General features: G+C 36.9%; 1 protein-coding gene and 1 long non-coding RNA gene across 3 annotated transcripts in view; one reads left to right on the forward strand and one right to left on the reverse strand.

The window, feature by feature from the left end:
• The window catches only part of LOC136817974 (probable E3 ubiquitin-protein ligase HERC1), a 108119-nt gene that overhangs the window by 35608 nt on the left and 45362 nt on the right, over nucleotides 1-27149 (forward strand). Inside the window, exon 25 of the mRNA XM_067074328.1 lies at nucleotides 22729-22911. Coding sequence (XP_066930429.1) covers nucleotides 22729-22911 — 183 coding nt within the window. The remainder of the gene's footprint in view (nucleotides 1-22728; nucleotides 22912-27149) is intronic.
• Nucleotides 1041-11621, reverse strand: LOC136817979 (uncharacterized). 2 transcript variants are annotated; one of them, XR_010848178.1, is made up of 4 exons: nucleotides 10629-11621; nucleotides 10460-10516; nucleotides 6998-7091; nucleotides 1041-1465 (listed from the first exon to the last, which is right to left on the reverse strand). It is a non-coding gene; the product is annotated as an uncharacterized lncRNA (long non-coding RNA). The 2 variants fall into 2 exon arrangements; XR_010848177.1 differs by having other exon boundaries at nucleotides 10460-11619.

Below are 27149 nucleotides of genomic sequence, written 5' to 3' on the forward strand. Positions count from 1 at the left end.
ATTCGCATTACAGAAAGTATTTCATACTAATTTCTAACTGAGGTGACCAATATTTTAGTTCGAATTATAGAAAGATTCGAATAGTAGAAGTTCGAATTAGAGAGAGTTGACTGTATCTCTATTGACAGGACCACCCCATCCAGAGAACACATTAAGAGTTAACCATCTACCGGAGATTTTCTTTTATTTTCAAGGACTTTTGGAAGGAGAGGCCTCTCTCTCTATCAGCTATAGTCTTGAAATCAAAGAAAATTCTTCCGATTTCTGGATTGAAAAACATCTTTTAGATCTCAACAGTGTTTCTATTGTTATTTTATAAATTGTGAAAAATTAGAAAAATTTGAGAAAGATATTGAACCTTGAAATAAAAAGGGTCAAATTAGTACAAATATTTGAGTTTGTATATACTCAGTTCCTCGAAGTCACTCGATTAATGAACGAAGCACCATTAACAATGTCTGTTTATCGTTAGGAAAACATTTTGAATAGTTTCTGGCAGAAGAAGTTCTTCAGTGCATACCTTAATATTACTGCCTACAATTTCTATCTGTCAGGCAGCTATATGAAATACGGCCCACCTTCGGCATTATGCTGAAGGTTATTCTTTGTATCTAGCCGCAACTATTTAATTAGAAAAAAGGAATTTTAATATGGAACTAGACATTATGAACTTAGGACATTGTAGTAAAAATCTATAAAAAGCACATTCTATTGCTCTCTATTTAATTCTGAACCCCCAGGACAGTTTTGTTAGCTTCGGCTAACAAGTGGAGGTTCTACCGAGATCCTTAATGGATCTTGGACTGTTGTACTGTTCTGGGGAACCGAGAGTTACAAAAGAGAACTTAAGTTTATAAATGGAAGACTGGCACCTTCAAAGGTAGTCAGAATTTGATTGATGGGAATTTAATCAATGGAAATGTCATGAGCAAGACTATAACATGCTCCAGGGCTCCCTTGAGCAAGGACAGTACCCTGTAGCTCCCCGCGTCAGGGTCACGACGAAGTATATGAATCATAGAGAATGATACAAGAAGCAGTTTTAAAATTGGCTATGTGAAGTTAATACACAAACATATGATGCCGTTGGAAGAATATGGCAGCAGAAACAATAAATAAAATGGAAACACATATGAAATATCAGAAAAGTATATTTACAAAACTATAAACAAAAATGGAAACACGCGTGACAAATCGGAGAAAAAAAAATAACAGTTTATTTATAAAAGTAATACAGCGCGCTGGCTGTAGATGGTTGTAAGTCGTGCTCTGGTGTCTCGGTACCACGGATGCATGCGGTAATTGACAATACCATATCGAAACAGTTCACACGTACGTCATTTTCGATTTGCAAAGGACAGCAGATCACCTTGACGGAGAGCGATCGCTGGTGGCAAGGATATTGAAATGAATTCTTTCGGAAGGGCCCTATATTCGAGAGTCTTTGCTTCATATTCACGTTCACCTGAATAAACATTATAAAGAAAGTTAACAGCAGAGCTATCAATACAGTATAAAAGCGGAAGCCTAGGAAAAGGTAAAATAATAGCCAGGTACAATTACGAAGTACAGGCAAATATATAAATATATCATGGAAACTGGGGTCAAGGAAAAACCCCCAGCGAATCAGTTATGTAAAACTTGAAGGCAGCTTCAGGAGAAGCCAGTTATCGTTTCCATGGAGACAAACACAAATGAAACAATTATAATTAATACAGAAAGAGATTTGAAAAGTGTAAAGCTAAACTTCAAAGAGAATGAAGTAATAGCCCAAAACAAAGAAACAAGCAATGCAGCACAGGAGCCAAATGATAAACAAACAGATAAGCCAAATCGTACCCAAGATGAAGTAAACATAAACAATGGAGAAATTATCTCAAAATAGATTAGATAACAAAGCAATTGTTTCTAAACAAATAGACAGATTCAAACAAACAGACGCTTTCAAACAAGCATTCAATCATACAAGAAGTGACATCTAAAAAATGAGTAAGAGGTGGTTTGGAAAAGGAAAAAGATTAACCTCTGTGCCAGACGAAGCAGATTACTCAGCAGAAGAAGAAAACGAGTCAAAAACAAGCTTATCTTCAATCGAAGAAGACGAAGAAGCTGAAAAGGAACAGTCAAACACACCGTTATCAATAGGAGAATCGTCAGCTGAAAATTCAACTTTGCTGTACACTCCTGAGTCAACAAAGACATCGTTCCAACATCCATCCTCAAAAAGGGATCACAGAAAGAAGGCTTTCCAAGTACCAATAACCATAAAAACAGTTATGGACAGCAGCCAGACAGAAAACAAGTTAAATGGTCTCAAAGAAGATGAATATTATCTATTTCCAAGAGGGGGGACGACGGTGACAAGATTGACTCAATCCAGCAAGTTGCCGAAAGCAAACACAGTCCGAACGTTGAAAGACATGTCAATCCAATCGGTACTGGAAGTGAATCGGAAGGACTCGTGGCAGCATTCGAGAAAATGATGGCTGACCAAAGGCAGAAGCAAACGCAACCAATCGACCATCGTCCACACCTCAGCACCAGAATAGCTGATCTGCCATGCTTTGGTGACAAGAAGCTCACCATAAAACAATTCTTCAACAAATATGAGAGGTATGCTCTTTTGAATGAATGGACAGAGCTGCAAAAGGCTCTAATTTTGCCAAATTGTCTGGTGAAGAGAGCACTGACCTTCTACAACACCATTCCTCTGGAAATCCAGAAGGACTACAAACAATGTAAAGAGCGTATAACAAATCAATTCTGTTCGCCAGAAGATATTGCGAAGCACCGTGCTATCCTATACACGCAGCGACAGGGAAGTGAAGATCTTGAAAGTTTCTTGGAGAGACTCGAGCTATCGTTTGAAGAGCTCGGAACACCTGACACCACAAAGATAGACATTCTCACCGCAAATCTTAGGCCAGAACTAGAACTTGCCTACCGTCTTCAGATGAAGCAGCCAAAAACGTACAACGATGCTGTACGTTTCATTCAGCTCAAGAATGCACTTGAACGACCGAACCAGCAGGATGGCGAATTAAAGGACATGTTACGCCAGCTGTTAATGAACAATGGAAGAAGTATTTCCCATTCCAAGGTCATGGACAACAATGACTTCGATCCAGTGGCAATGACAAGACAGATCGAACAGCTAAAGAAGATCACCAAAAATGTCAAATCATCACTAAATTCAATAACGAAAGACCGCAGCAACGGCAAGACTTGCACCTTCTGCAAGAGAAATGGACATGTAGAGGCAGAATGTCGCACCAAACGATACAGGAATATCACATGCCATACGTGCGGAAAAAATGGACACATTTCAAAATTTTGTCGGTCCAAGAATCAACACCAGGAGGATACTACAAAGTGACTAGGCCTTCCAATGCTTGAAGTTTCTGTTGGAAGTTTAAACATAAATTTTTTGATTGACAGTGGATCATTGGTCTCTATCATCAGTGTTAATATGATGAAAAAACTTAAAAGGAGTATTGATGGAAAATCGAAAATCACTTTGATGAGTGCATCGGGCACGACACTTCTTACGAAAGGATTCATAAACCTGGAACTTGGAATCGGACGTAACATTTTAATAAGTCACAAGTTTCTGGTCCTTGAAAACATTGCTACTGAAGCAATATTGGGCATTGATTTCTTGAGTGATCACGGCATTACGGTAAACTTCCATCAGCGCAAACTAACTATTAACGCGCAAGGACATACGAAAGAAATAAATTTCGACATTGTTTCCCATGAAACAAACGATGAAATGTTACACATTTTACCGGGGGAAAGCAAGCAATTCCATGCAGACTTTAATGGATCCCACAAAAGCAACTTGACGACTCTTGCTAAGGAAATTAGCATAAAAGTGTTCACTTCCATGGGGAAGAATCCAGTGTCAGCCAATAACGTTATCTTTGTAATTACAAATGTTTCAGATGAAAAGATTGAATTCAAAGCCTCCGCACCAGTTGGGTATGCAGAAGAAGACAACAGCGATACCAGTTTACCACCGCACAATGAAATCAAGCCAACCTTGGTACCAAAGTCAAGCTGCTTAACCGACGTTCAAGAGAAGCAGATCACAGACCTCGTCGAGGAATTCAGTGGCTTATTTCCAAATGCTTCGCAGCCACTTGGCTCAACAGACAGAATCGAGCACAAGATAGAATTATTGGACCCAACTCCCATCCGACAACAACCATACCGTGTTGGACCCTTCAAAAGGAAAGAGATCGAGAATCAAGTTCAGGATTTGCTGCGTAAAGGCATCATACGGGAAAGCAATTCAGAATTCAGCAGCCCAATTGTTTTGGTTGGAAAAGCCGGAGGAGGTTGGAGAATGTGTGTTGATTATCGAAAGATCAATGCAGCATCCAAGAAATTCGCTTATCCTATCCCGAACACGTCCGATATTTTAGCAGCCTTGCATGGAGTAAAGTTCTTCTCGACAATGGATCTAATGTCTGGATTTCATCAAGTGAAAATGGAAAAATCGTCCATACCGTTAACCGCTTTCAGCTGTCACGTTGGCCTTTTCGAATATGTCAGGATGCCATTTGGTTTGCAAGGAGCATCGGGTACGTTCGAGAAGCTGCTGGAGGATGTGCTGAAAAAGGTCAGAGGACGTTGCGTTCTCATATTTATTGATGATATTGTGGTTTTCAGTAAAACATTTGAGGAGCATCTTGGGCACTTGCGAGAAGTTTTCGAGCTTTTACAAAACGCAGGTTTGACAGCCAAAAGCTCCAAATGTCATTTTGGAAAAGATTCGCTGAAATTCCTTGGTCACATAGTATGCAGAGAAGGAATTTTGCCTGCGTCAACCAACCTGGTGCCATTGCAAAACAAGACGCCTCCCTCAAACAAAAAAGAGTTGCAATCCATACTAGGACTCATCGCGTATTATCGACGATTCATCAAAGATCATTCCAAGATAACAAAGCCGATGTATGATATGTTGCGGCAAGATGTACAATTCCAATGGAGCACAGACCTTCAAGATAGGTATGAGATGCTGATCGCAACACTCCTACATCCTCCACTTTTGGCCTATCCAGACTTCACCAAGGAATTCAACCTGAACACAGACGCGTCAGGTACAGCAATCGGCCACGTGCTTACACAGATTGGCCAAGATGGAAAAGAACACCCAATTTTCTATGGTGGTAGAAAGTTAAACAAGGCAGAATGCAACTACACGGTCACCGAAAAGGAATGCTTAGCAATGTTGCATGCAATCAAAACACACTATTTCGTCCTGGAAGGTAACAAATTCACTGTTCACACCGACCACCAAGCATTGGTTCACCTCTTCAATGTAAAGGACTTAACATCGAAACTGGCTAGATGGTACCTGTATCTTCAACAATTCAGCTTCCAAATCATTTACAAGCCAGGGTTGAAGAACAGAGATGCAGATGGAGTATCAAGATTACCCCAAGCAGTCAACGTAATCTTGAGAGTTACTGAAGATGCTGAAGCAGAAGATTGGTTGAAGCAATTGGAGGAGGAGGAAGAATTCAAGAATCGCGAAAGCAATGACAAATTATTCTTGGATGACAATGGTTTCCTGCACAAAATAACCAATCGAAATGGCCAAGCAGAAAGACGACTATGTGTTCCAAAGAGCAATCGCGACCAGTTAATACATGAAGCTCACGCTACCCCATTTGCAGGACATCTGAATTCAGAAATCGTATACCAGAAGCTGAAAGCAGCTTACTATTGGCCAGAAATGTTGAAAGGCATAATCAAGAAGGTCAAGGAATGTGAGAAATGAAATGTGCGATCTACAAAGGAAGAAAGAAAATATCTGAATTGTACCCTCTGGAAGCTACAGCACCCTGGAGAGACATTTCCTGTGACGTCCTTGGACCTTACGTGGAAACGCACGCTGGTAACAGATACATTGTCTCATTCGTTGATCGTTTTAGTGGATGGCCCGAGTGTTTTGCAGTGCCAACTACAGAAACCCCCATAATCGCATCACTTCTGGTCAACGAAGTCATCGCAAGATTTTCAACTCCGACAACAATCTTGTCGGACTGTGGAACAAACTTTGTCAGCAACCTAATGAAAGAAGTTTGCAGATTACTCGGAATAAAGAAACTACAGACAGCACCATACTCACCGAAATCTAATGGTCAAGTCGAAAGATTCAACAAAGTGATCGCAGATTCATTATCTACGCTGATAGATACGAACCAAAGAAATTGGGATGTAAGACTTCCACTGGTGTTGTTCGCGTATCGGTCCTCCGTCAACAAAACAAGGAAAGTTTCGCCATTTGAAATTCTCTTCGGAAGGATCGCTCACCAACCAACCGAGTTACCTATTACGAGAGATGTGGAGAACCACCAAACTCCCAACCAATACCTGCATCACCTCAAGAATAAACTGGAAAATTTGCATCAGCAAGTAAAAACAAACTTAGCGGACAGCAAGGAATATTCGCGCTTGCGATCAGTAAAGAATGCCAATAGACACAGTATTGGAGATGAAGTATACATCACAATACAGAGGAGAACCAAAAACTTGTCAAGAAAGCTAGCTCCAAAATGGGAAGGTCCGTACACAGTTTTCAAAGAGAATCATCCCCTGTATCAAGTAAAAAAGAGAGGAAAAGATACTCCAGCTCGTGTTCACTACGACCGCATGAAGCCTTGGAAGAAGCTGGAGGAAGAGCAAAACACAAAGACGAGACAAACCCAAAATGGAGTAGCAAGCGACGAATTCCAAGAGTCAGAAAATGACATAGAAACAGCAAGAGAAGCCGAAATTCGACACGATCATGAGGAACAACTACCAGAAGACTACTACTTGGTGGAGAAATTGATCAAACACAAAAGGAACAAAAAGGGAACCAAATTCCTGGTGAAATGGCTAAACTACGAAAAAGAAGAAAATTCTTGGGAACCTGAAGAGAATATTCCTAAAGAGATAATTGAACAATACTGGAAAAACTTTAAAACAAAATGAATTCAATTACCTTATACGGAAAACACCATCAATCGTAAATTGTTAATGATAATATGAATAACGGGATGTTGCATCTATTCACATGCATTTGAATGGCAGCCATCCTGAAATGAAAAAGAAGAGAAAGAGAAAAATTGTACAAACGAATTCTTCATAAGAGAAAACTTATGCAGAAGGCACAAACATTGAAAAAAGATTAAAACAAGAATGCAGAAGTTTTTAATCTTCATCACTTTTGGCATTGCTGTCGTGAATGCCGATCCGAAACAAACATTACAAACAAAACGACAATAAAGGACAATCACAATGAAACAGTTACGAACAATAGCACCGAAGATGTTTCACCGAAACTGAAGTTGTTCGACTGTAAACAAAGCAAAATATTAGGAGTATATGCACCTCAAACAATCGACTCCTGTGACAACCTGAACAACGACGCCACTGAAGTGAACGTGAAGGACCACAAGATATTCAAGTTCCAACCCAAAACCACTCACTTCTTCACTTACATATGCAGGGCAATCGAAGTAAAGGAAAATTGCAACGGAAAGTCAAGAGTGAAGAATGGGAACGCCAGAAACTGGAAAAGTAGCACGTATCTACCAGTGAATCCAATACAGTGCGACCAATGGATCCGGCAAGCAATCTTCGGAGATACAAACAATGTGGATATGTCTTTCCCGTATAAATTTCAAAGTTATGGCTCGACATACAGAGTGCGCACACTTATTCCTCCGGTGGTCAGGAGGAAAGACGATAAAGGTATATGGTATCCTGACACTTGTCCCGTTGGCAAGATATTGTGGCACTATTTCTACGAATTTGAAATTCAAACAGCGTACATCACGGGCAGTGACTCGAAATTACAAATGAGTTATTTTGCAAACACGAGTTGTGGAAACATGAACACTGAATCAGACTTTGGAACTGTAATAAAGCTAGAGGCCGGGAAAGAACCCAAAAACACTGGTATCAAGTATGTTCCGCCAATGCCAGCAGCTTATTGTACACCAGTATATAACAATACGGAAGACACAACAACACTTATTCTCTACTATCAGCTCAAGCATGATAATCACGATTTTCAATTGATGAAAGTATTACCTGTTCTACAAGCAGAAAACTTCATATCGATTCCTGAGCTAGGACTGGCCGGACACACGTTTCAGCAGCATACGAGTGGAGAGAAGACAAACTTGCACAGAAGACGTTCTATAAAAGTGAACATTTCTCCATAAAGCACCTACTGGAACCATACATCATCCAAATTGACAATGGTTTTGTGGTGACATCGAAAGAATTGCCACCTGAAACGAAGATACATTCGCTAACTAAAGTAAGGAAATTTGCCACGAAAGCCAGCACCACTTCGACACTTCCAATAGTACAAGGACATATTGTTAATGCACTCATCAATCACAAACATCACCTTTTAGAAGAGATGCGAAGAACATGCAATCTTCAAGCTGGTCAAAACAAACTTTACCATTGGATAACTAATCATTTCCCCTCTGCAGCAGCAAATGAATGGATCCGTAGTGGTCAAAACGTCATTGTTAAACCAATGGGAGACGCAATCATGTTGAAAGAGTGTATGGAAATCAAGGAAGCAGTCGAAATCTGGTGGTCAAGACAGTATAATAACACTTGTTACTTGCATTTTCCCATCCGCAGAATCTCGAATGGGAGTGGAACTGAAGAACAGAAGGACAGTGTTAATGGCACACATTCTCAGGATTCGCCTTTCTCAGAATTCTTGGTGCTCTCGACAAGGCAAGTGGTGAATGAAAGCCCAACAATCCCATGCGCGAGACGCGATGCTCTATTCGTGGTGGATAACGAACAATCCTCCTTCAGAATAAGCAGGAATGGCACAATCCGAAAGACACAATCCCTATTGAAATCTCTGGAGGATTTTCAGTCACAAGATGTCATCCAAGACATCATAGGGGATCACGAGGATATCATACTAGAAGAAAAGTTTCCATCTTCCACCAGTAACCATATCCGAAATCATGTCTCGAGTCTACGGAGCCGTCAGTGAATTAGCGGAAATCACAGAAGAAGTGGCAAGGATGAAAGCAAATCAAGAAACACCCCACAAGCCAGACATCTTAACAGCTATCACGTACGGACTTGGAAACTTCCTATCAGAATCTCCCAGCCAAGTCATATCTGCCCTCGGTAAGGGATTAACAGACACTGTAAAGGCTGTGGGCGGAGCGGGAAGTGAACTAATCCATGCAGTCGGAGACGCAGGAAGCGAATTAATTGACAGTGCTGCTGAAGGCATTGCCAAAATCTTCAACAAATGGGTCATGATGGGACTCATAATCGTCGTTGGACTCATCTTACTCTTCTTGCTGTTCAAGTATAGAAGTGAGCTGCAAGCAAAAGGAGTTACTGGAAATAATGTTGAAATGTCGAACATAACTACCCCCGCAAATCACGACATCAAATCGGATTTGGTACTAATGGGAATAATCCAAGAGTATGTTCGAAAAGAAGTCGAGAGATACATATCAAGTATGCCAGGAACGAGCCAGAATGCTACTGAAAGGAAGAAAAAGGAAAAACAATCAAAGCAAATTCCAAAAGATCAGCCACCAGAGCTTCCACCTCGAAGTCTGAAATCCAGAAGAGGCAACAGGCGAAAACAGGAAGAAAATTCAGCAAACCATGTTTCGGCAGTAGTAAAGCACATCATCAATGGAAGCACAAATGACGGGATGTTGGTGACGGCAACAGCATTGTTGGGGAACATGCCAATCAAACTAGAAGCTTTAATCGATACCGGCAGCCCTATATCCTTCATCAAAAAGGAAATGTGGGACCAATGCAACGTGGAACCATTCATGATGACAGATGACACGAGAGACTTTGGTACAGTGAAGTCAATAACTGGATCCACAGTGGAGATAGTAGGGTCGACTATCCTCCCACTGGCCATAGGAAGTCAAAGTTGGCTCCATGAAGTGTATGTGTCAAGCAACGTGGAATTCAACCTAGTGCTTGGTCTAGATTTCTTGAAGAGAATCAAAGCAGTTGTGAACCTGCCGAATGAGAACATCCAGACGAAGAAAGGAATGGCACGGGTGAACCCTTCAAAGTTCAAGCATCCCAAGTTGTTCGTTAAAGGTCCATTCGTATATAACAAGTCAATCAAGAAGCTAATGATCGGACTATTATCACTATGGCTCGTAACTGTAGCAGCCATGACAATGCGAATAGCCATGACGACCACAAACGAGACTCCAACTACGACAGTCACAAAGAAGACCTCAGCTATGGCATGCAGCAATTTGAAGACCATCGATATGAATTCTACCAAGTACTCAACGGGCATCACCACAATCGGAGCAAGATCCGGAAGAGTAATTGCGTCAAACACTCAAGCAATTTCTATCATGGAAGTCAACATACCGGATATACTACAGAAAAACTTCAACTTTGGTGAAGTATTAAAAGTTACCTGGACTTCAGAACCAAACATCAGTACCAGAACATCCATCAAATGTCGTCATCGAATCTATAAAAAAGAGAATCCGTAGAGAACGACACCACGTGACAAAGCGAACATAATAGAACTCTAAATTTTAAAAGATTCACAAATACCGAAATATAACAAAATTTGCACTTACCGTTAGATGAAATCGCGCTTCAGTGAAATCGGCAATTCGGTGATACGCATCGAATGTCTTAACATACTTTGGGAATGAAATCAATCATCAACCACAGCAAAGCATTACACAAACAGTAGTGTTGATTGTTTTACTCGTTTGGGTTGGTGAACAAGTTCTCCCAAAACCAACATGAAGGCATCAGTCTTCAACACGGCGAATTAACCTATCGTATACATGTCTTTCAATGATGAACTCAGACTCCCACGTTCATCTCTTTTCTTTTTACATTTTCATACATAAGTAGTATTTTATTTTATCAAGAAGTAGGATTTTCAAAAAATAAACACAAAACAAACAAAAGATTGTAGCATTTTATTTTAATTAGAATTTTTCATACTTAAAAAACAAACAAAAGATTGTAGTATTTTATTTTGATTAGGATTTTTTTATACCAAAAAACAAACAAAAGATTGTAGCATTTTATTTTAATTAGAAAATTTTTTTATTTTTCAACGATTGCGGAGAATCGCTTCGTTTAGGAAAGGGTTGTCAGGCAGCTATATGAAATACGGCCCACCTTCGGCATTATGCTGAAGGTTATTCTTTGTATCTAGCCGCAACTATTTAATTAGAAAAAAGGAATTTTAATATGGAACTAGACATTATGAACTTAGGACATTGTAGTAAAAATCTATAAAAAGCACATTCTATTGCTCTCTATTTAATTCTGAACCCCCAGGACAGTTTTGTTAGCTTCGGCTAACACTATCGGTACACAAGAATCAGTAAACGTGCCCCGTGGAAAAGTGAGATAAAAGCTACTTATACAACCATGGTAATCCAAAGGTTTTTTATATGTGATTTTCAGTTTCTGTAACAACGTTTTCATGAATTCCGTGTTATCTTCTGGTAATACAGCAACAATTTGTAAACCTACTCTTGCCAACAAAGAAACAAACTGTAAAATACTGTCCATTTCCACAACACCTGTATTATCGTAAAACTGTGGCAGCATTGCGCATACACTTTTATCACAGCTGGTTTGTCTCCCAGTAAGGAAGTTTAGTTGCTCCTGAAAATACCTGTCATCAAATCGATTGAAATCTGGATTCGAAATGAGTGCAATTAGATCTTTGTGTGATTGTAGTATGTTTTCAGTATTAAGTGCCCCATAAGAAGGTGTGATATGTGAGATAAATCGATGATATGGTAACCAGTTGATGATTTCCAAAGGTCTTTGGAAGTACTTTGACAAAAAACCAATAGCTAGCACCGAACAACTACCAGTATTAGAAACCTCTCGCAATAGCTTATAGCTCTCAGTCAAGAAATTGCTGAAAAATAACATCACATTTCTTGTTTTATCAGATCCGGTCATGTTGTTTTTATAACAAGAACATTTGATTTCTTCGACAAGTTTTTCGATTTGGCTATTTTTTGCATTGCTTTTAATGTAAGTTATGGTGCCTGGAACTTCTTGATATATGTAATTTTCTTGTACTTTCTCCAAGGTGGTCATAAAATTTGTTTCGTTGATCGCTACAAATGATCTTTTTAGTGGATGATAGATTTGAATAGCCAGACATCGGTCTCTGGTCAAAGGTTTTAAGAATCGAAAATAATTGAATAAAGTTTTGCTTGTTTCAGAATCTGGCGTCTCTTCCAACCAGTCAATCAGTATAAGCAAGTTAGTTCTGACCAAACAAAATGATTTTTTACGCTGTTCCACATTTTATGGACTTGTTGTCAATACTCTCCAAAGAGCTATCATGTAGATGATCAAAACACACAATTTCATCATATTTTTTTTCTTTAATCTCTTTAATTCAAAGTCTAAAGCAATTTGATACTCGAAAATCTATGTAATATTGTTGTTGTCTGTGTAATCCTTAAACCGTTCAAATACCATCAATCTTTTTACTTCACCATTTTATGGGTTTGGCTCGGATACCTGTTGCCTAACTAACACGAATCCACTCCTAGGAAAATCTAGCCTTAACCTCTATGCTATGTTAAAAATGAATAAAAAGTGATTCATTCGTCAGTGCCATACGACCGGTTGTTGATTTAATAAAAATAATGCTCTCTTTTTAAATATACAAGAACAAAATTTGTAAAAACAAGGGAGGCTCACAATGATCTAATAAGTAAAACAGATATGAAGTTTACGAGATCTCAAATTGTGCACGAGAAATGAGACTAGGCAGAACAATTCGATACTCAATGTCAAAGTGTCAACAAAGACAAAAAAGATTTTTAACGACTTTTATAAAAAAGAGTGTATTTGAGCAAGCGATGTGCTTAATTACAGAAGTTTTACCAATCCAAATTTGTGGATCTAAGGAGCATCTGTACCTCTAAGTCTCCTATTTTATTAAAGATTCTGATTAAAATTCCAACTTTCTCTTCTATTCTCATTTTATTAATTTATCAATGTAATGAAAATCGAACGCGTTGGAGGGTGCTGTGATGTTAAGGTGATAAAACGGAGTGTTTGATGTTTTATTTAGATGTTATTCAAACATATATTTATTTATTTAACGTTTATAGAAAGTTGAGTACTTTAACAACAAGTGCTAAAATTCAATTAATTATATTACAAGCTACCGAAATATTTTTATTTAAATTCAACTTCAAGATCTTCACGGAATTTCCAGTGAAAGCTTGTCTCTTTTTGCACTCTTCCCTCGCGAAGTTTCGTTCACATTTTGACAGAAAACACGTTTTTGTATAAGAACATACTATACCAAACATTGATGACTTTGCAATCTGATAGTGAAAATTATTTTGTTGCCAGAATTCTAAAATCGTCGGGATATCCCATTATCTTACAGTTTTTCCTGAATTTCTCCAGTAATGCTCGAGTTTTTTCATGAGATTTTGTACACTGGTGCAATGTTTCATTCTTTGTCATCTCTCCTTAGCGTCCCTTCTTTCCTTAATATTTGTGATTAAATTGATTTCGACTTGATAAATCATCGATTCTATGTCTCATTTCCACAATTCTTGACTCTTGAAAATGAGCTCTTGTATTTCGATGCGGGTACACTGTAAAACGGATTGCCTTTTGTCCGTACAGTGCAAAGAATATAATTAATGTGTTTATGAACAATGTGAGGCTCTGGTAAAGCTCTTTCTCAACCGGATTCTGAAAGATTGTAATAACGTACATGACTGAAAACATGGAGATTGTAGCGAACGAAGCAAACACAAACACTGTTTATATTTTTCATTAATTCTTTTAGAGCTCAATTTACATATCTGACTTTTACATGTTATTTCGCTTGTGCTAAATATACCTAATTCGGTCTTACCGATCGATTCATTTTTGAATTGTTTGATGCAGTTTTTTTTGTTACAAACGCCCATCGTGATAACCTGGAAGTTCACATCAAAAGAAGAATGATACATCCTTCTCAACTCAAACCTTGTATGACTCCGAGGTACGAGGTACGGCATCATTTCCAAGAGTGTACTTTTGATCATGTCATATAAGTTGAGTATGTCTTCAGTTTGTGGTCTGACCTTATTCCATTGAGTGATGATCTTGCCAGGAAGTGAGTATAAGTGTTCCAATGGTTGTTGATACCATTTGAAATCATGTGTTAAAATATGTTAGTATATTTCCTTAAAAAGTCTAGTCAATTTCGAATGTAACCTTTTTACTTCTTTCTCTCTCCCAAACAAGATAATTGCTGGGTTTGGGTGACCTCTTAGCCAAGATGTATCTAACGATTGGTTCGTCTTTTCAACTTGTACTGGTGTTAGCTCAATGATTTGCAGGCATTTCTGAGCATTCTTCAACATTTCGATACTCAAATTAAAGTAGACATTTTTCCTTTGCACAATTTAAGCTTCGGTTTTTCTGATATTTTTCTGATGAAGAAGTGAAAGGTTTTAGTCATTAATAAAGAAATTTTGAAAGGGTTTTTTTTTCCTTTTGACATGAACGTCGTTCTGTAGCTATTGTGTCTTAACGATCTTCATTCACATGAAATATACGGTATATGTTGTGTGTTAAAAGTTTTTTTTTTACATAAGTGTTCCCATTTCATATCAGATACATATTTCATATCGGGACAGTGTCTTCCTATTGTTTATGCTGATATAAGCAAAAAAATGTTTTTTCCCTCTTTCTGACCAATCTTGCTCCACATCCGTGTCAATCCAATGTGAAAAAGCTTGTGAATTAAAATTGATGAGTAAGCAAAAGATATCACTTATTTAAAAACAAAACCTTTAAAGTTAAGTCTGAACGATGTTACTTCTGTGTTTTCTTAGGACATAATAATAGAGATTAACTCTGGTGAAGAATTGAAAGGGTTTTGAGTTTTTGTCATGTAAGTGGTGCCTTAGCTAATTGTGTCGTAATTCACATAAGATATGTTGTCTGAGTGTTAATGTTAAGTTTGCTCCATATCACTCCTATTTTTTTCTTTTTGGACTAATTAGAGATTTCTAATTCGAAAAATAATTTTTTCTGGTTCCTGTTTACTTTTAACGTTATGGTGATTCTTTAGATAAATTGCTTTTGATAAAAAAAAGTCGTCTGCAAATTTAAATTGAGTGCAATGATTTTCGTAAAAAAGCTTTTTTCATCATAAAATTGACTTTCATTTAACCCCCCTTTCAGTCATTGACACCCGCTGAGTGGGATCTAAGTTATTTCCGGAACTCTCGTAGCTATCTTTGGAAAGAGCATGAAATTTTGGTTTTGGGACGCCGTTAGCCCTTAACCAATGTCTTGCTGACGCAAGTCGTCGGTGCAAAACTTTTCAATTTTTTTTTTAAATTGCAAAGCTGGGACGTGAAAGGGTTAATGAAAAAACCTCAGCTTTCGTCCATTTTTTACATCTAACAAGTCAAAATTTCAAATAGTGCTGTGCGAAACTAATGTATATCATTTTAGTGTTTCCGAAATAATCTTGACACACTCACATTAATATCTATAATACGCTCAAGTTAGAACTCTCCCATTCTTGTATGAAGCTTTTTCGCTGGTAGTTTTCAAGTAGACGGCAATTCTTTTTTCGCGCCTTTTTGCTATCCTCGCAGTAGGCAATGATGCTTTCGTTGAGCGAAAACTTTTATCTATTTGCAAGGATGACAAAAGTTCTTTTAATATTTCTCGATGAGAGATAAGTTTATTCGTAACACCGTTCTTAATCACCGATATTAACAAATTTTCAATTCTATTCGAAACCCACATAGGCAAGGCTCATTGAATTGGCAGTTTCATATAATTTTAGCGCGATCGTGCTTCAGCCAAAGGTTTTTATTGATTAATCTTCGAAGTCAAAAATTAGAAAAATGTATCTGTTTTAACAAGTCAAATATAACAAGAGTCAAATCTGCGTTACGAATCAAAGTCTGCATGTAACAAACCTAGTAACCTGCATTCCGACGGCTAAAACCTGCATTTTGACAATAATAGTACATTTATTAGATATAGGCTTAACTTGGTCATTTTCGAAATCGTTGAAATTGTAAACCAGCATTCTGGGGGCCACTAGAATTTTGTGATGTGACTTTACAGACAGAAAATATAGTTAGCATGGTGGTTTACTTTACTGTGAATTTGGGAAAGACTTTGTGAGATTCCCTAGAGTAGTGGAACATTTCGATTGTTTTTTTTTTATAAATCCACTACTTTTGAGGAAGATTCCAAATTTGACCTGCATTCCTCAAAAGCTGACCTAGACGCTAAGAGTTGATAGGTTTATAAGATAAGTACATAAATAATGTTAACACGGCACCCCATATGTACATACATAATTGTTACGGGATAATATCAGTTTACAATTTGTCCTATCTATTATTTTTTGTTCATCTCCTACTTTCTATTTTCTCTAGCATGCTAGGCTAGCATACGCTTTTTTTATAAGAATGGTGTTTTTTCATTAAATCATGGATATTCGTAACTTTTTGCGCGAAAATCATCCTAAAATATTCTTAGGTTCAGATCGAAATTTAACCTAGATTTGTAATACACGCCTGAAACATAGAATGACATTTTTATGAGGGTATTGTACGTTACTGGGGTATTATTGGCAATTTACAGGTGAAAATGCTTTAAAAATGACAATCTTAGGCTCAGTTGCTGAATTCTATGATGCCGATATTCTTACCATATATTTATGATTATTTATGGACAATTTCATCATAAACATTCTTATAAAGTATAATTTTTATCATCATCATCTTTTTTTTTTTGCTTGTTTCGAATTTAAAAAAAATAACCACAGCCGAGCCTCATCAAAAATTTACTGGTTCGTAGAAAATAAAAGTGTACACCACCTGTACATTATCAAAACATGTATATTAGCCCAAATTTTAAGAACAAACAAATTTTTCTTTTCCGTTTCTTGAACTACATTTGATGCAAATTAGAAAAAAATGGTCTTTTTGTTAAAAAAAATCATTTTGACGTTAGAAGTAAACAGGTCGAGGTGCTACTTTTATAAATTTCAACTATAAAAGATTGTTAATTGGAAATCTCTCAGTCGCAGTTCAACCTTCGTCTAAGCTAAGTTAAAGACTTTGAGAGCAATGGATTTGACAAAATTGATTTATCAACCCTTACTCTTTATCGTGCTGGCGATTTTAGCTCCTATCGAGACATTCACATTTTATAATGTTGGCTTTTTCTCAGGTTGTAAAGATTCACCCAATCCAACCTCATTCCATTCAAGAGCACAAGAATATGAAATCATTATGGAAGAAATAGTTAAAAGTCAAGTAAAAGAATTTGAATCAGGATTGTCATGGTACCCTAACTTTAATGGCAGGAACCGTTTGAAATTTCTCGCTTTCGATGTTTGTGAAAATGGTACAAAATTGACAGCCACCATGACTAACATTCTACTTGATCCAAAGTACACTGTAGTCGACCCCTCATCACAAATCCAAGAACCTATCATAGCAATGGTGTTCACCTATCTACCTCCTCAGCTGACTTCATTGGTCATTGATGTTTTTTCCTGCACCAATACTTATATTCACCGTTTTGAAATTGAGCAGTTAGCTGACGGCACTTTACAATCTTCGAGGCTGACAAATTATGCCCAAGATTTATTGAAAGTCGTTGACAAATTTGAATGGGATGATATTTTTTTAGTGTCCATCTCAGAGGAGAAGGATTTAATTCCATATCATGTATACTTTAATTTGAGTATCGAAATGTTGATGAATGCTCAGAAATGCCTGCAAATAATTGAGCTAACACCAGCACAAGTTGAAAAGATGAACCAATCGTTAGATACATCTTGGTTAAGAGGTCACCCAAACCCAGCAATTATCTTGTTTGGCAGAGAGAAAGAAGTAAAATGGTTACATTTGAAATTGACTCGACTTTATAAGGAAATAAGCTTACAGATTTTAACTCACGACTACTATTCACAAGGGCATGAGATGAAAGAACTTCGCTCATTGCCTAATATGATCATCAATCTTTGGAATCGAGTCAGACCAGATATAGAAGATATTCTAAAATATGATTCGTATATTTCCAAGAGAGCTTTGGAAAGAATCTACCGGATGGAGTCTCAGACTAGGTTTGAGTTGGGGATGATCTATTCATCGCCTTTGTTACTTAACTCTTACATAATGAGGTTTGGTTTTCTGGTTATTGGTGGTCAACATGTTCAAATATATACTTCCAACCAATTTATAAAATCCTTCAGTGATATGATGATCGCTGAAAATCGATTGAGATTTATGAATACGAGTGAAATGTCGTGTAATCAAGATCAGAAATGCGATCTAAGCTACCGAGAAGACAAGCCGCTGTCAGCTATTGATGAACTTGATCTCAATAATTTCATCAGAAGGACAACCTGTAAACATAAGAGATGTGGACCTGGCAAACATAAAGTGTACAGTGAAATACCAGGAGGTTATGGATATCGATGTATTTTATGTCCTGCCAATTACTACAAATCAACTGTTGGTGATGACGGGTGTATACCATGTGGTGGGAGGTTCAGCATTGATAATGGACTGCGCACCAAATGTATAGATCCTTATAAAGACATCTATCCTCGTGTAAAAGACATGACATTGTTTCAGATCATTTTGACATTCTCAAGTGTAGGATTCTTAACAAGCATTGCTACGTTCATCTTATTTATCATCAAGAGAGAAACACCAGTCGTCAAAGTTAGTGATTTCAAGATGTCAATTCTTCATTTGACAGCAATTCTGGTCACTTTCATAATGATGCCAAGTCTCCAGTTTTTAGATCCTTCGGAGAGAATATGCATTGTCAGAATATCAGTCAATTTAAGTATTGCTTACGTATTAAATGTCAGCTTGGTTTTTGTCAAATCACAAAAACTATTACAAGCATTTCTAAGTAAGGTTGCTTTGACACAACAAGAAGCCAAACGAACTGCATCCTTACAAATTTTTGTTGTTTTTATGCTACTTTTGATTTCCAACGTTCTCACGGCACTCCTAACCTATGGCGATGAAAGTACTTTATCAAGTTATTTAGATGAACAAAACCTAGAAAGAGTGCATTATTGTGATACCTCTGTTCACAGTAACATTGTAATTGCTTTTGCCATGTCGATACAGTTCGCTTGTTTCGTGCAAGCGTTTCGTGGAAGACATTTACCAAGTGTTATGAACGATGGAATGTCTTTGGTGTTTGCTTCGTTCGCTACAATCTCCATGTTTTCAGTCATGTACGTTATTACAATCTTTCAGAATCCGGTTGAGAAAGAGCTTTACCAGAGCCTCACATTGATCATAAACACATTGATTATATTCTTTGCACTGTACGGACAAAAGGCAATCCGTTTTACAGTGTACCCGCATCGAAATACAAGAGCTTATTTTCAAGAGTCTAGAATTGGGGAAATGAGACAAAGAGTTAAAAGTTTAACAAAACATCACTAATCATTCAACGACCAATGACGAATTATCTCGTCATTACTTTATTAACCTAAACCACTGAAGACAAGATACCTATGACCTGCCCTTAGTGCGGTCGCAATTCCCTCTCTGTACCGATATATCGATGGCAGAAAACCTCTTTTAGGTAGGTGAAACTAAATATCGACGACTTCACATTTCCACAAGACCTTTCTTTTAAACCATATGCCGACATGGGCACGGAAAGGGTTAATGATAGATGAAAAAGGATAGTGGACAAATATTGCAGTCATGCCGATTTGGATCTTATCGAATCTATTTAATTTAATTCAATGTCACTTTATATTGTAACTACAATCATGGTCAGAATATGTTGACATTTCTGGATATGTTATGTTAGCAGTTTGCAAATTTAAAAGTTTGGGTGAGAATGGCGTGGAAGAGGCTCAGTGGTGCGTTATTTATTTAAGTCTACTACTCAACAAGTCAACCATAGCTCTCTCCACATCACATCTCATTTACTTTTTCCTTTCTACATAATCTATTACCTCTGGTGGCGATATAACTAAGTTTTAGCCTCAAAGTTCTCCACGAGTTCCTTATTTACTCTGCTGCTAAGTTGGGATCTGTTAAGTACACGTGTTTTTTTAACAAACTATAGAAGAACATAAGGCTTCAATGGGCAAAATATTAAGAACAAATAAAAAACATTTTAAGGCTAATTTTTGAGGAAAATTGACAAAAATACTCAGAAAATCGCGAAAATAAGAACATGCAAGAACATTTTCAAGCTTTAAAATTTTTCGATCTTTTTATAAAAAACCGTGTTTGTAACTTTTGTATGTTTTTTCTTTTTGACACATTGAATATTGTTCTTCCTGGTAATGGGTCTGGTAATTTTTCGCACAATGATGCAAAAACGGTAAGCCCAAAAAGTGACGGAGGCCGATTTTCTAAAAAAAGATTTTCTGGCCGAATATGCTGGAAATATTTTTGGCATTTTCTCAAGATTTTATAATTAGTTTTTCCTAATTTTTTGCACAAAGATGTGTATTAGCAATGTCCAAAACATGACCGAGTCCGTTTTTTATTTTACTTCCTTTTCTATATCCATTCTATATTTATCATTAAGTAGGTCCACTATGGTGGCCCCCCAATATGCATTGTGCTTGTTCCTCTTTCTTTTTTGAAGATATAAAGACATCATTTAATTTTGATCGTCCCTTGAAACACTGATATTTATTCAATGTATAACAGATCACTTATACACGCTTTTTTATAAGAATACACTTTATAAGAATGTCCATAATGAAAATGGCCAAAAGAATAATGCTAAGATTATCACCATCATCGAATTTTGCTACCCAAGCTAAGAATGCTGAAGAATGCCATTTTCAATTATAAATTGTTAATTATACCAATTCACAAAAATACCATTGTATGATTGAGACGTATGTACCAAATGTTAAATCTAGTCTGAATTATGGATCCTAACCTAAGAATGCTGTAAGAATATTTTGTAAGGATGATTTTCCCTAAAAAGTTAAGAATATCCATGATGAAATAGATTTACACCATTCTTATAAAAAAAGCGTGTATTCTGCCATCGAATTATCGGTGCAGATAAGGAATTGCGAGATATCTTGCGTGTATCTGTTTCACCCTCCTGGATAGACTTTTTCAAACCTCAGCACACTGTATGAACGTCACCGAACGTCACTGACCTTCCAGTGGGCGTCATTGACTCAAAAGCTAGTGAGCGGGTCGATATCTTAGGGAATGTAATTGTTTTTAAAAGACAGTTCAGTCTTATTTCTTTTATTTTCGCTGTAAGGCGAAATCCAAACTTCCATGACCTTTTAAACCATATGATTGTAAATGTGTCGTTAAAATGTCCTGAATTGGTAATTATGGACAGACATAATGGATACTAAAGTAGGCAAATGGAGGATTATTGTTATGAAGCTTTTATTTTTTATACTTCAAAATTCTGTAAAGGCTAGTAGAAATTACAAAATCTTGTAAATTTTGCTTTCCCTAGGCTTATGAAAAACAGCTACAAGTTCAACTCTGGTGTTTGTTTTTCGAATGACTCAATTTTTGGTCCCGATAAGGTTCTCAAAATTCGCCAATTCGTTAACTGATAACTGACCCCGAGACCTTCGCAAGGATCTGAATGTAGCCCAGGGAACGGCGAATATCGTACCAAGACATGCGGAACATCGTTATTTATGATCAGCCGCTCTAAGTAAATGCATTTCATTATCCGGCCTAATGAAAATATTTTCAATTATTATCCATATAGCGGTCATTAAGTAAGTCATTAAAGGTTCAATCGGCGGGCGGATTGAAAAGTTTTGTGACCTGCGCTGAGGAAACTAAAGCGCCAGGCTTCAGAGGGCTGAAATATCATTAGGCGCCCAGGTTAAAGGGCAATAACGTCATTTGCGGCGTTGCATTGAAGCGAAGAGACTAAACTAACGTTAGAAAAACACACTTTTTGGTCGTTTGTGGTCCGCTCGCAAGGCGCTAAAAACTTATTGAAGACATTGCATTGAAGCGAAAAGAATTGGCTGACGCTAGAAAAAGACGTTGTTTGAATGTCCGATTTGGATAATAATAGTAATAGCGTTAAGTTTTCGTTCGTTGTTGTCATTAATTCTGCCCTTGTAGTAGTTTGATTATTAGCCCTCTGGTGCCATTTGCATTTGCCATTTGCCTCCGCTTCGCGTCGGGCCCAAATCGGGCGAATAATCAAACTACGCGGGCAGAAAATAACAACAACGACCTCAAACTGAACGCTATTGTTATATTATTAAGACTTGGGGATACGAGAAGTTTTTTTCACGTTGGTGCATGCAACTTGCTCTATCCCACCAACACAAGAAAAACAGTGCGTGTCCCATGATTTCTTTTTTTATTTCATGGGACAAAAAGTGAGGGAAATACCCGAAAAACACGCTGATTTTGTCCCTGGGACAATAGAGCAAAATTGATTCGAATCAATTTTAATAAATTTTGCTCCATTGTCCCAGGGACAAAAGTGAGATTTCACTTTTATTGGTCAAAAGTGAGATTTCACTTTTATTGGTAGGAAGAAAAATGGGGCGTAGACACGAGAAAGCGTTTCAGGTTAGTGGAATGGAGCATGTTGCATTGCACCAACGCTAAAAAAACTTCTCGTATCCCCAAGTCTTTAAAGTTTATTTATCGTGCATAACCGATTCATTTTAATTTCTAGACACGGATCGATTTTATCGAACTTTTACTGGACTACATTACCAAAGAGAAGCTATTCGATTACGTAATTCCTGAACAAGACAATGGAACCCTTGAGATGTGTTATCCATTTCAAATGTATATGATGACAGCTGCTTTTGGTATGAGAATCGATTGCCAAAAAAATTCATCATTCCATTATATGGTGAGTAAAGCAATTACCTTCGTTCGAGGTCGTCATGAAATTGAAAGGGTTTTATAGATTAATCATCGGGTAGAAAATTGGTTGAAAATTTAACAATTATTTGACAGTGAAGGCAACTTTTTGAGCGATAATTGAATTTCATTTTCTCATATTTATGGTGAGGATTTCAAGTCCCATTCTATTATTCCAGTTGAAACATAAAAAGGTATTAACGAGATATCTTCACACTACTCGATATACTCCCGTGGTTGATAAAAAACGAATTCAAATCCCCCTTAAAGATAAAGTCAGAGAGCATAAACAATACCATCTTTGTCATCCTAAGGGCTTTTGATGTGCAAGCTAAACCGGCGTTTGCGACGACGGGAACCGTCTAGTAAATGCTAAATAAATATCAAAAATAAATAATAAAAGTAAGATGCCGTCCGTAAAACTGTAAGTTATCATGTAACAGAATCGTCCCTCTCTTTCTTTTAAAGACACGGAAACAATGCGAATGTCAAGAAACTTGAACTTTTCTTCCTGTTTCTCCGGATATCCCTGGATGTCAGTTAAACTTTATTTCTAAGGGGCTTGTCTTTAAAGTAACTGGATATCTGGATAGGAATATCGTCTGAGCCAAAAATATACCTTTTCATGTTTTTTTAACACTTTTCAAAATATGAATTCTGTAAGGTTCTTATATCAAGAACAAGGTAAGAACACTTTAAGGCTTTGCGGACTCTAAAACACCGGAATTTCTACTACAAAAATACTCACAAAATGGTGAAAATAAGATTTATTAACATCAAATATATATAACAACCGAAACATTTATTACAAAATAAAATTATTTTTAGCTTAAAAAGTTATAAAACATGTTTAAAATCAAGTCTCAGAAAAATCATCCTTTTAAAGAACCGAGATACCTAAGAAGGCACTTGGGAACTTTCCCGTTAAAATGTTCTTCATTAAATGTCCTCAAACATGCCAATCGAGCAGAATGTTTCAAACTTAAATCGTTCAATAACCTCAAATTCTGTATCGTGATATTGAATGATCTCTTCCCATCTATGTCTTGTTCACTAATAAACGCCATTTCTCTCATACTCCAATTAATGTCCTCAATAGTTTTTATCTCCACTTTCTTATTACATTCATTGATATTTCTCCATGATCGGACTTCAAAAATCTCGAATCCTTTTTTGGTTTTCTTTTGAGATAAACAAAGATAATGTTTCCCAAATCGTTTTACTAATTTGCTAGTCCTGAATGGTGGCAGTTTGAATGTGCTCAGATCAAACTTCTCTCCTGTTGAAGTGACTTTGAACAACTCAGCCGTATCTTTATGGATAAGCAGGAATACAGAATTTTTCAATTGATAGAAAGCTCGAATTCTATCTCCGGGGCTCTTTGACGGGTCGTCATGTTTTAGAAGAGGGATTTCAAACTTCTTTTTCCCTTTAAAATCATACGCGATTAGTTCAGAATTCTTCTTATATAACAAGCTTGAGTCTATATCAATAAAAAGCGTTGATTTGATCCAGCTGTGTGGACCAACATACATTGTAACTCTGCTCAAATGGGAAACTTTTTCATCGCTAAATTCAAATAATTCTATGGTGAGAACACTTTTGAGAAGTCTCTGTATGGTAATGATGTTTTGTTCTGCCCCACATTTCATTATTGTTGAAAATTCATCATCAGCATAGTCTCCCTCAGGTATTTGATAACGAAAATCATGGTCCTCTGATGCTAAAAGTGTACATGATTTCTCAAAATATTGTCTCAAACAACCACTGTACACAACGTTTGAAGTTTTCTCAACAATGAACCAGCGTGTGGTGAAAGGATCGTAATAACATTCCCCTATGATACGTCCATCACTTTGTAGATTGATCGAAGTCGACTCTAACTCATCACAATCTCTTTTAAAGAAGAATATAGTAAAAGAGCGAATAGCTTTTTCGTTATCAACTTCGATACGTCTCTTTTGAACGCTGAAGTAACGACCGGACGCGTCGAATCCACTCTGCGAATAATGACGTAAAGTTCGTCCAGAACTAATTTCAACTTTGTTAACATTCTCTGGTAGGAATGAACTACGATAACTTTGATCGATATCCATCGTCTCTTTTCTATAAGCTACCACAAAAAATGATTTTTTTCAATGTTAGTCAAATGATGCTTGAGATTATGTACTATATACCGTTTATAACTACTTTCCTTGTTTATTTAAGCAACCACAGGCCAGGATTCCGTCACAATACGTCAATAACACGTATTTCCTATTGCTCACTGTTTGTTGGCAAGTCTGTTATGATTGTTTAAGTTTCCTCTCTCCGAACAGTCCGTGTGAGTAAATTTAAAAGTGCGCCTCTCCACCAATGAATTTTTGTCTCACAAAGTCTAATGTTTTTCTTATCAACGACCAATTCACTTTTTTCACATAGATTGATTTTGAGATGATGTTGCGTTGAGATACCATGCAATTTACTATACAATGGATTAATTAATGTCATTAACCAGCTAATCGTCCTCTGACAAATAAAACATTTGTCTTTAATTAGTCTAAATTAGAATGGTTATTACTTAGAAGGTCTCATGAGTTTAAATGAGTTTCTATTACACCGATTGCCTGCCTGATTTTTACCCGATTTGTGAAACCAGGCCCGCCGGTGATAAAAGAAAAAAAGAAAACAATTTATAAGAATAAAAGAGGCTCAAAATTGCCAAAAAAAGACTAATATTAGAAGAATAAAACAAAGCCTTGTCATGAATGAAACAATTTAAGAGCAATTATAAGAGCAGCTAAGTCTCATCAAGAATTTACTGGCTTTCATAAAAAAGTGGAGCTACACGTTTTTTTTATTAGACCATCCAAAGTTTTTGAAGCCTTTGAATGTTCTTTATTCTTTGAGTTTCAAGCCTAAAAATGTTCTTGACATGTTCTTATTTTCACCATTTTGAGAATTTTTGTCCATTTTCATAAGAAAATGGGTGTTTTAGATTCTACAAAGCCTTGTAAATGTTCTTAACTTGTTCTTAACATTTTGGCCATCAAAGCCTTATGTTCATATATAATTTGTTGGCCCAGCGCTAGCGATAGGGCCTTTCATTTGCAACTTTCCGTCCTCATCCATCCTTCCGCTGTCTGTCCGTCCGTTTTGGTAGAAACGGCGCTTAAAACCAGTAACACACTTTTTAATTTTGCCGTCTGGAGAGGGAAAAGCTTGCTAAAGTCGGATACTGGCTATAAAAGATATATTTTCTGATTCCGCGCTCCTTCAAAACAATTTTCAAAACAAAACAAGATGGCGGTCGAAGCGAGGAGGTCGATTCATACTTTCTTGAACATTTTCTTTGCTTTAGTGGTCAAGAGACTTTCAAACCAAAGAAATTTTGTAATGATTTTTCTTTATAAACCTCTTTCAACATTCTGGCACATCTTATAGTCTTTGCTCAAGTTTTAATAAAGTTTTATGAGTGAAAATTCTACCTAAAAATCACCTTCATTTTTTAGCTTCTTGCTTTCAAAAAGATTTTATTTTTAGGAAATAATGGCTTCCGATATAGAAATAAATAAACTGAAATGCAGCTGATGTGTAAAATTGAATAAGATTGGAACTTTTTTCTTGATGCGACACAAGAAAACAGTCACTTCTGGATATGTCGCTGTTTTACCAAAACAACAGTCAGAAGTGGGACGTGTGCGTGTTATGATTTTCAAACTCAACACATAATTATTACAAGTTAACTGATTCTGGAATTTGGTAATGGACACTAAAATGGAGCTCGTGTGTAAATTCGAACAAGATTGGAACTTTTTCCATGATGTTACGCGTGAAAATGGTTATTTCTGGTTCTGTCTCGTTTGACGATTGGTGGCTTGATTTTTCAAACTCGACACAGAATTATTTCAAGTAAGCTGATTATGGAATTAAGTTATTGGAGACTAAAATGCAGCTCAATGTGTAAATTTGAATTGGGACTTTTTTCATGATTCTACGTATATTAAATAAAAGGTCTTTTCAAAAATGGTCTCGACTGCGGTCGAGCAATGATGATGATGATGAAACAAAATGGCCATTTCTGTTCTGGATCTGTCGCATTAAACGATCGGTGGCTTGATTTTTCAAACTCGACTCACATAATTATTTATTGTTTAAAAAGTATAAACTGATTCTGGAATTTGTTAATGGACACGAAAATGCAGCTCATGGGTAAATTTGAACTATATTGAAACATTTTTCATGGTT

This window comes from Clytia hemisphaerica, unplaced genomic scaffold (assembly GCF_902728285.1).
Source record: "Clytia hemisphaerica strain Z4C2 unplaced genomic scaffold, Clytia hemisphaerica genome assembly, whole genome shotgun sequence".
Lineage (NCBI taxonomy): Eukaryota > Metazoa > Cnidaria > Hydrozoa > Leptothecata > Clytiidae > Clytia > Clytia hemisphaerica.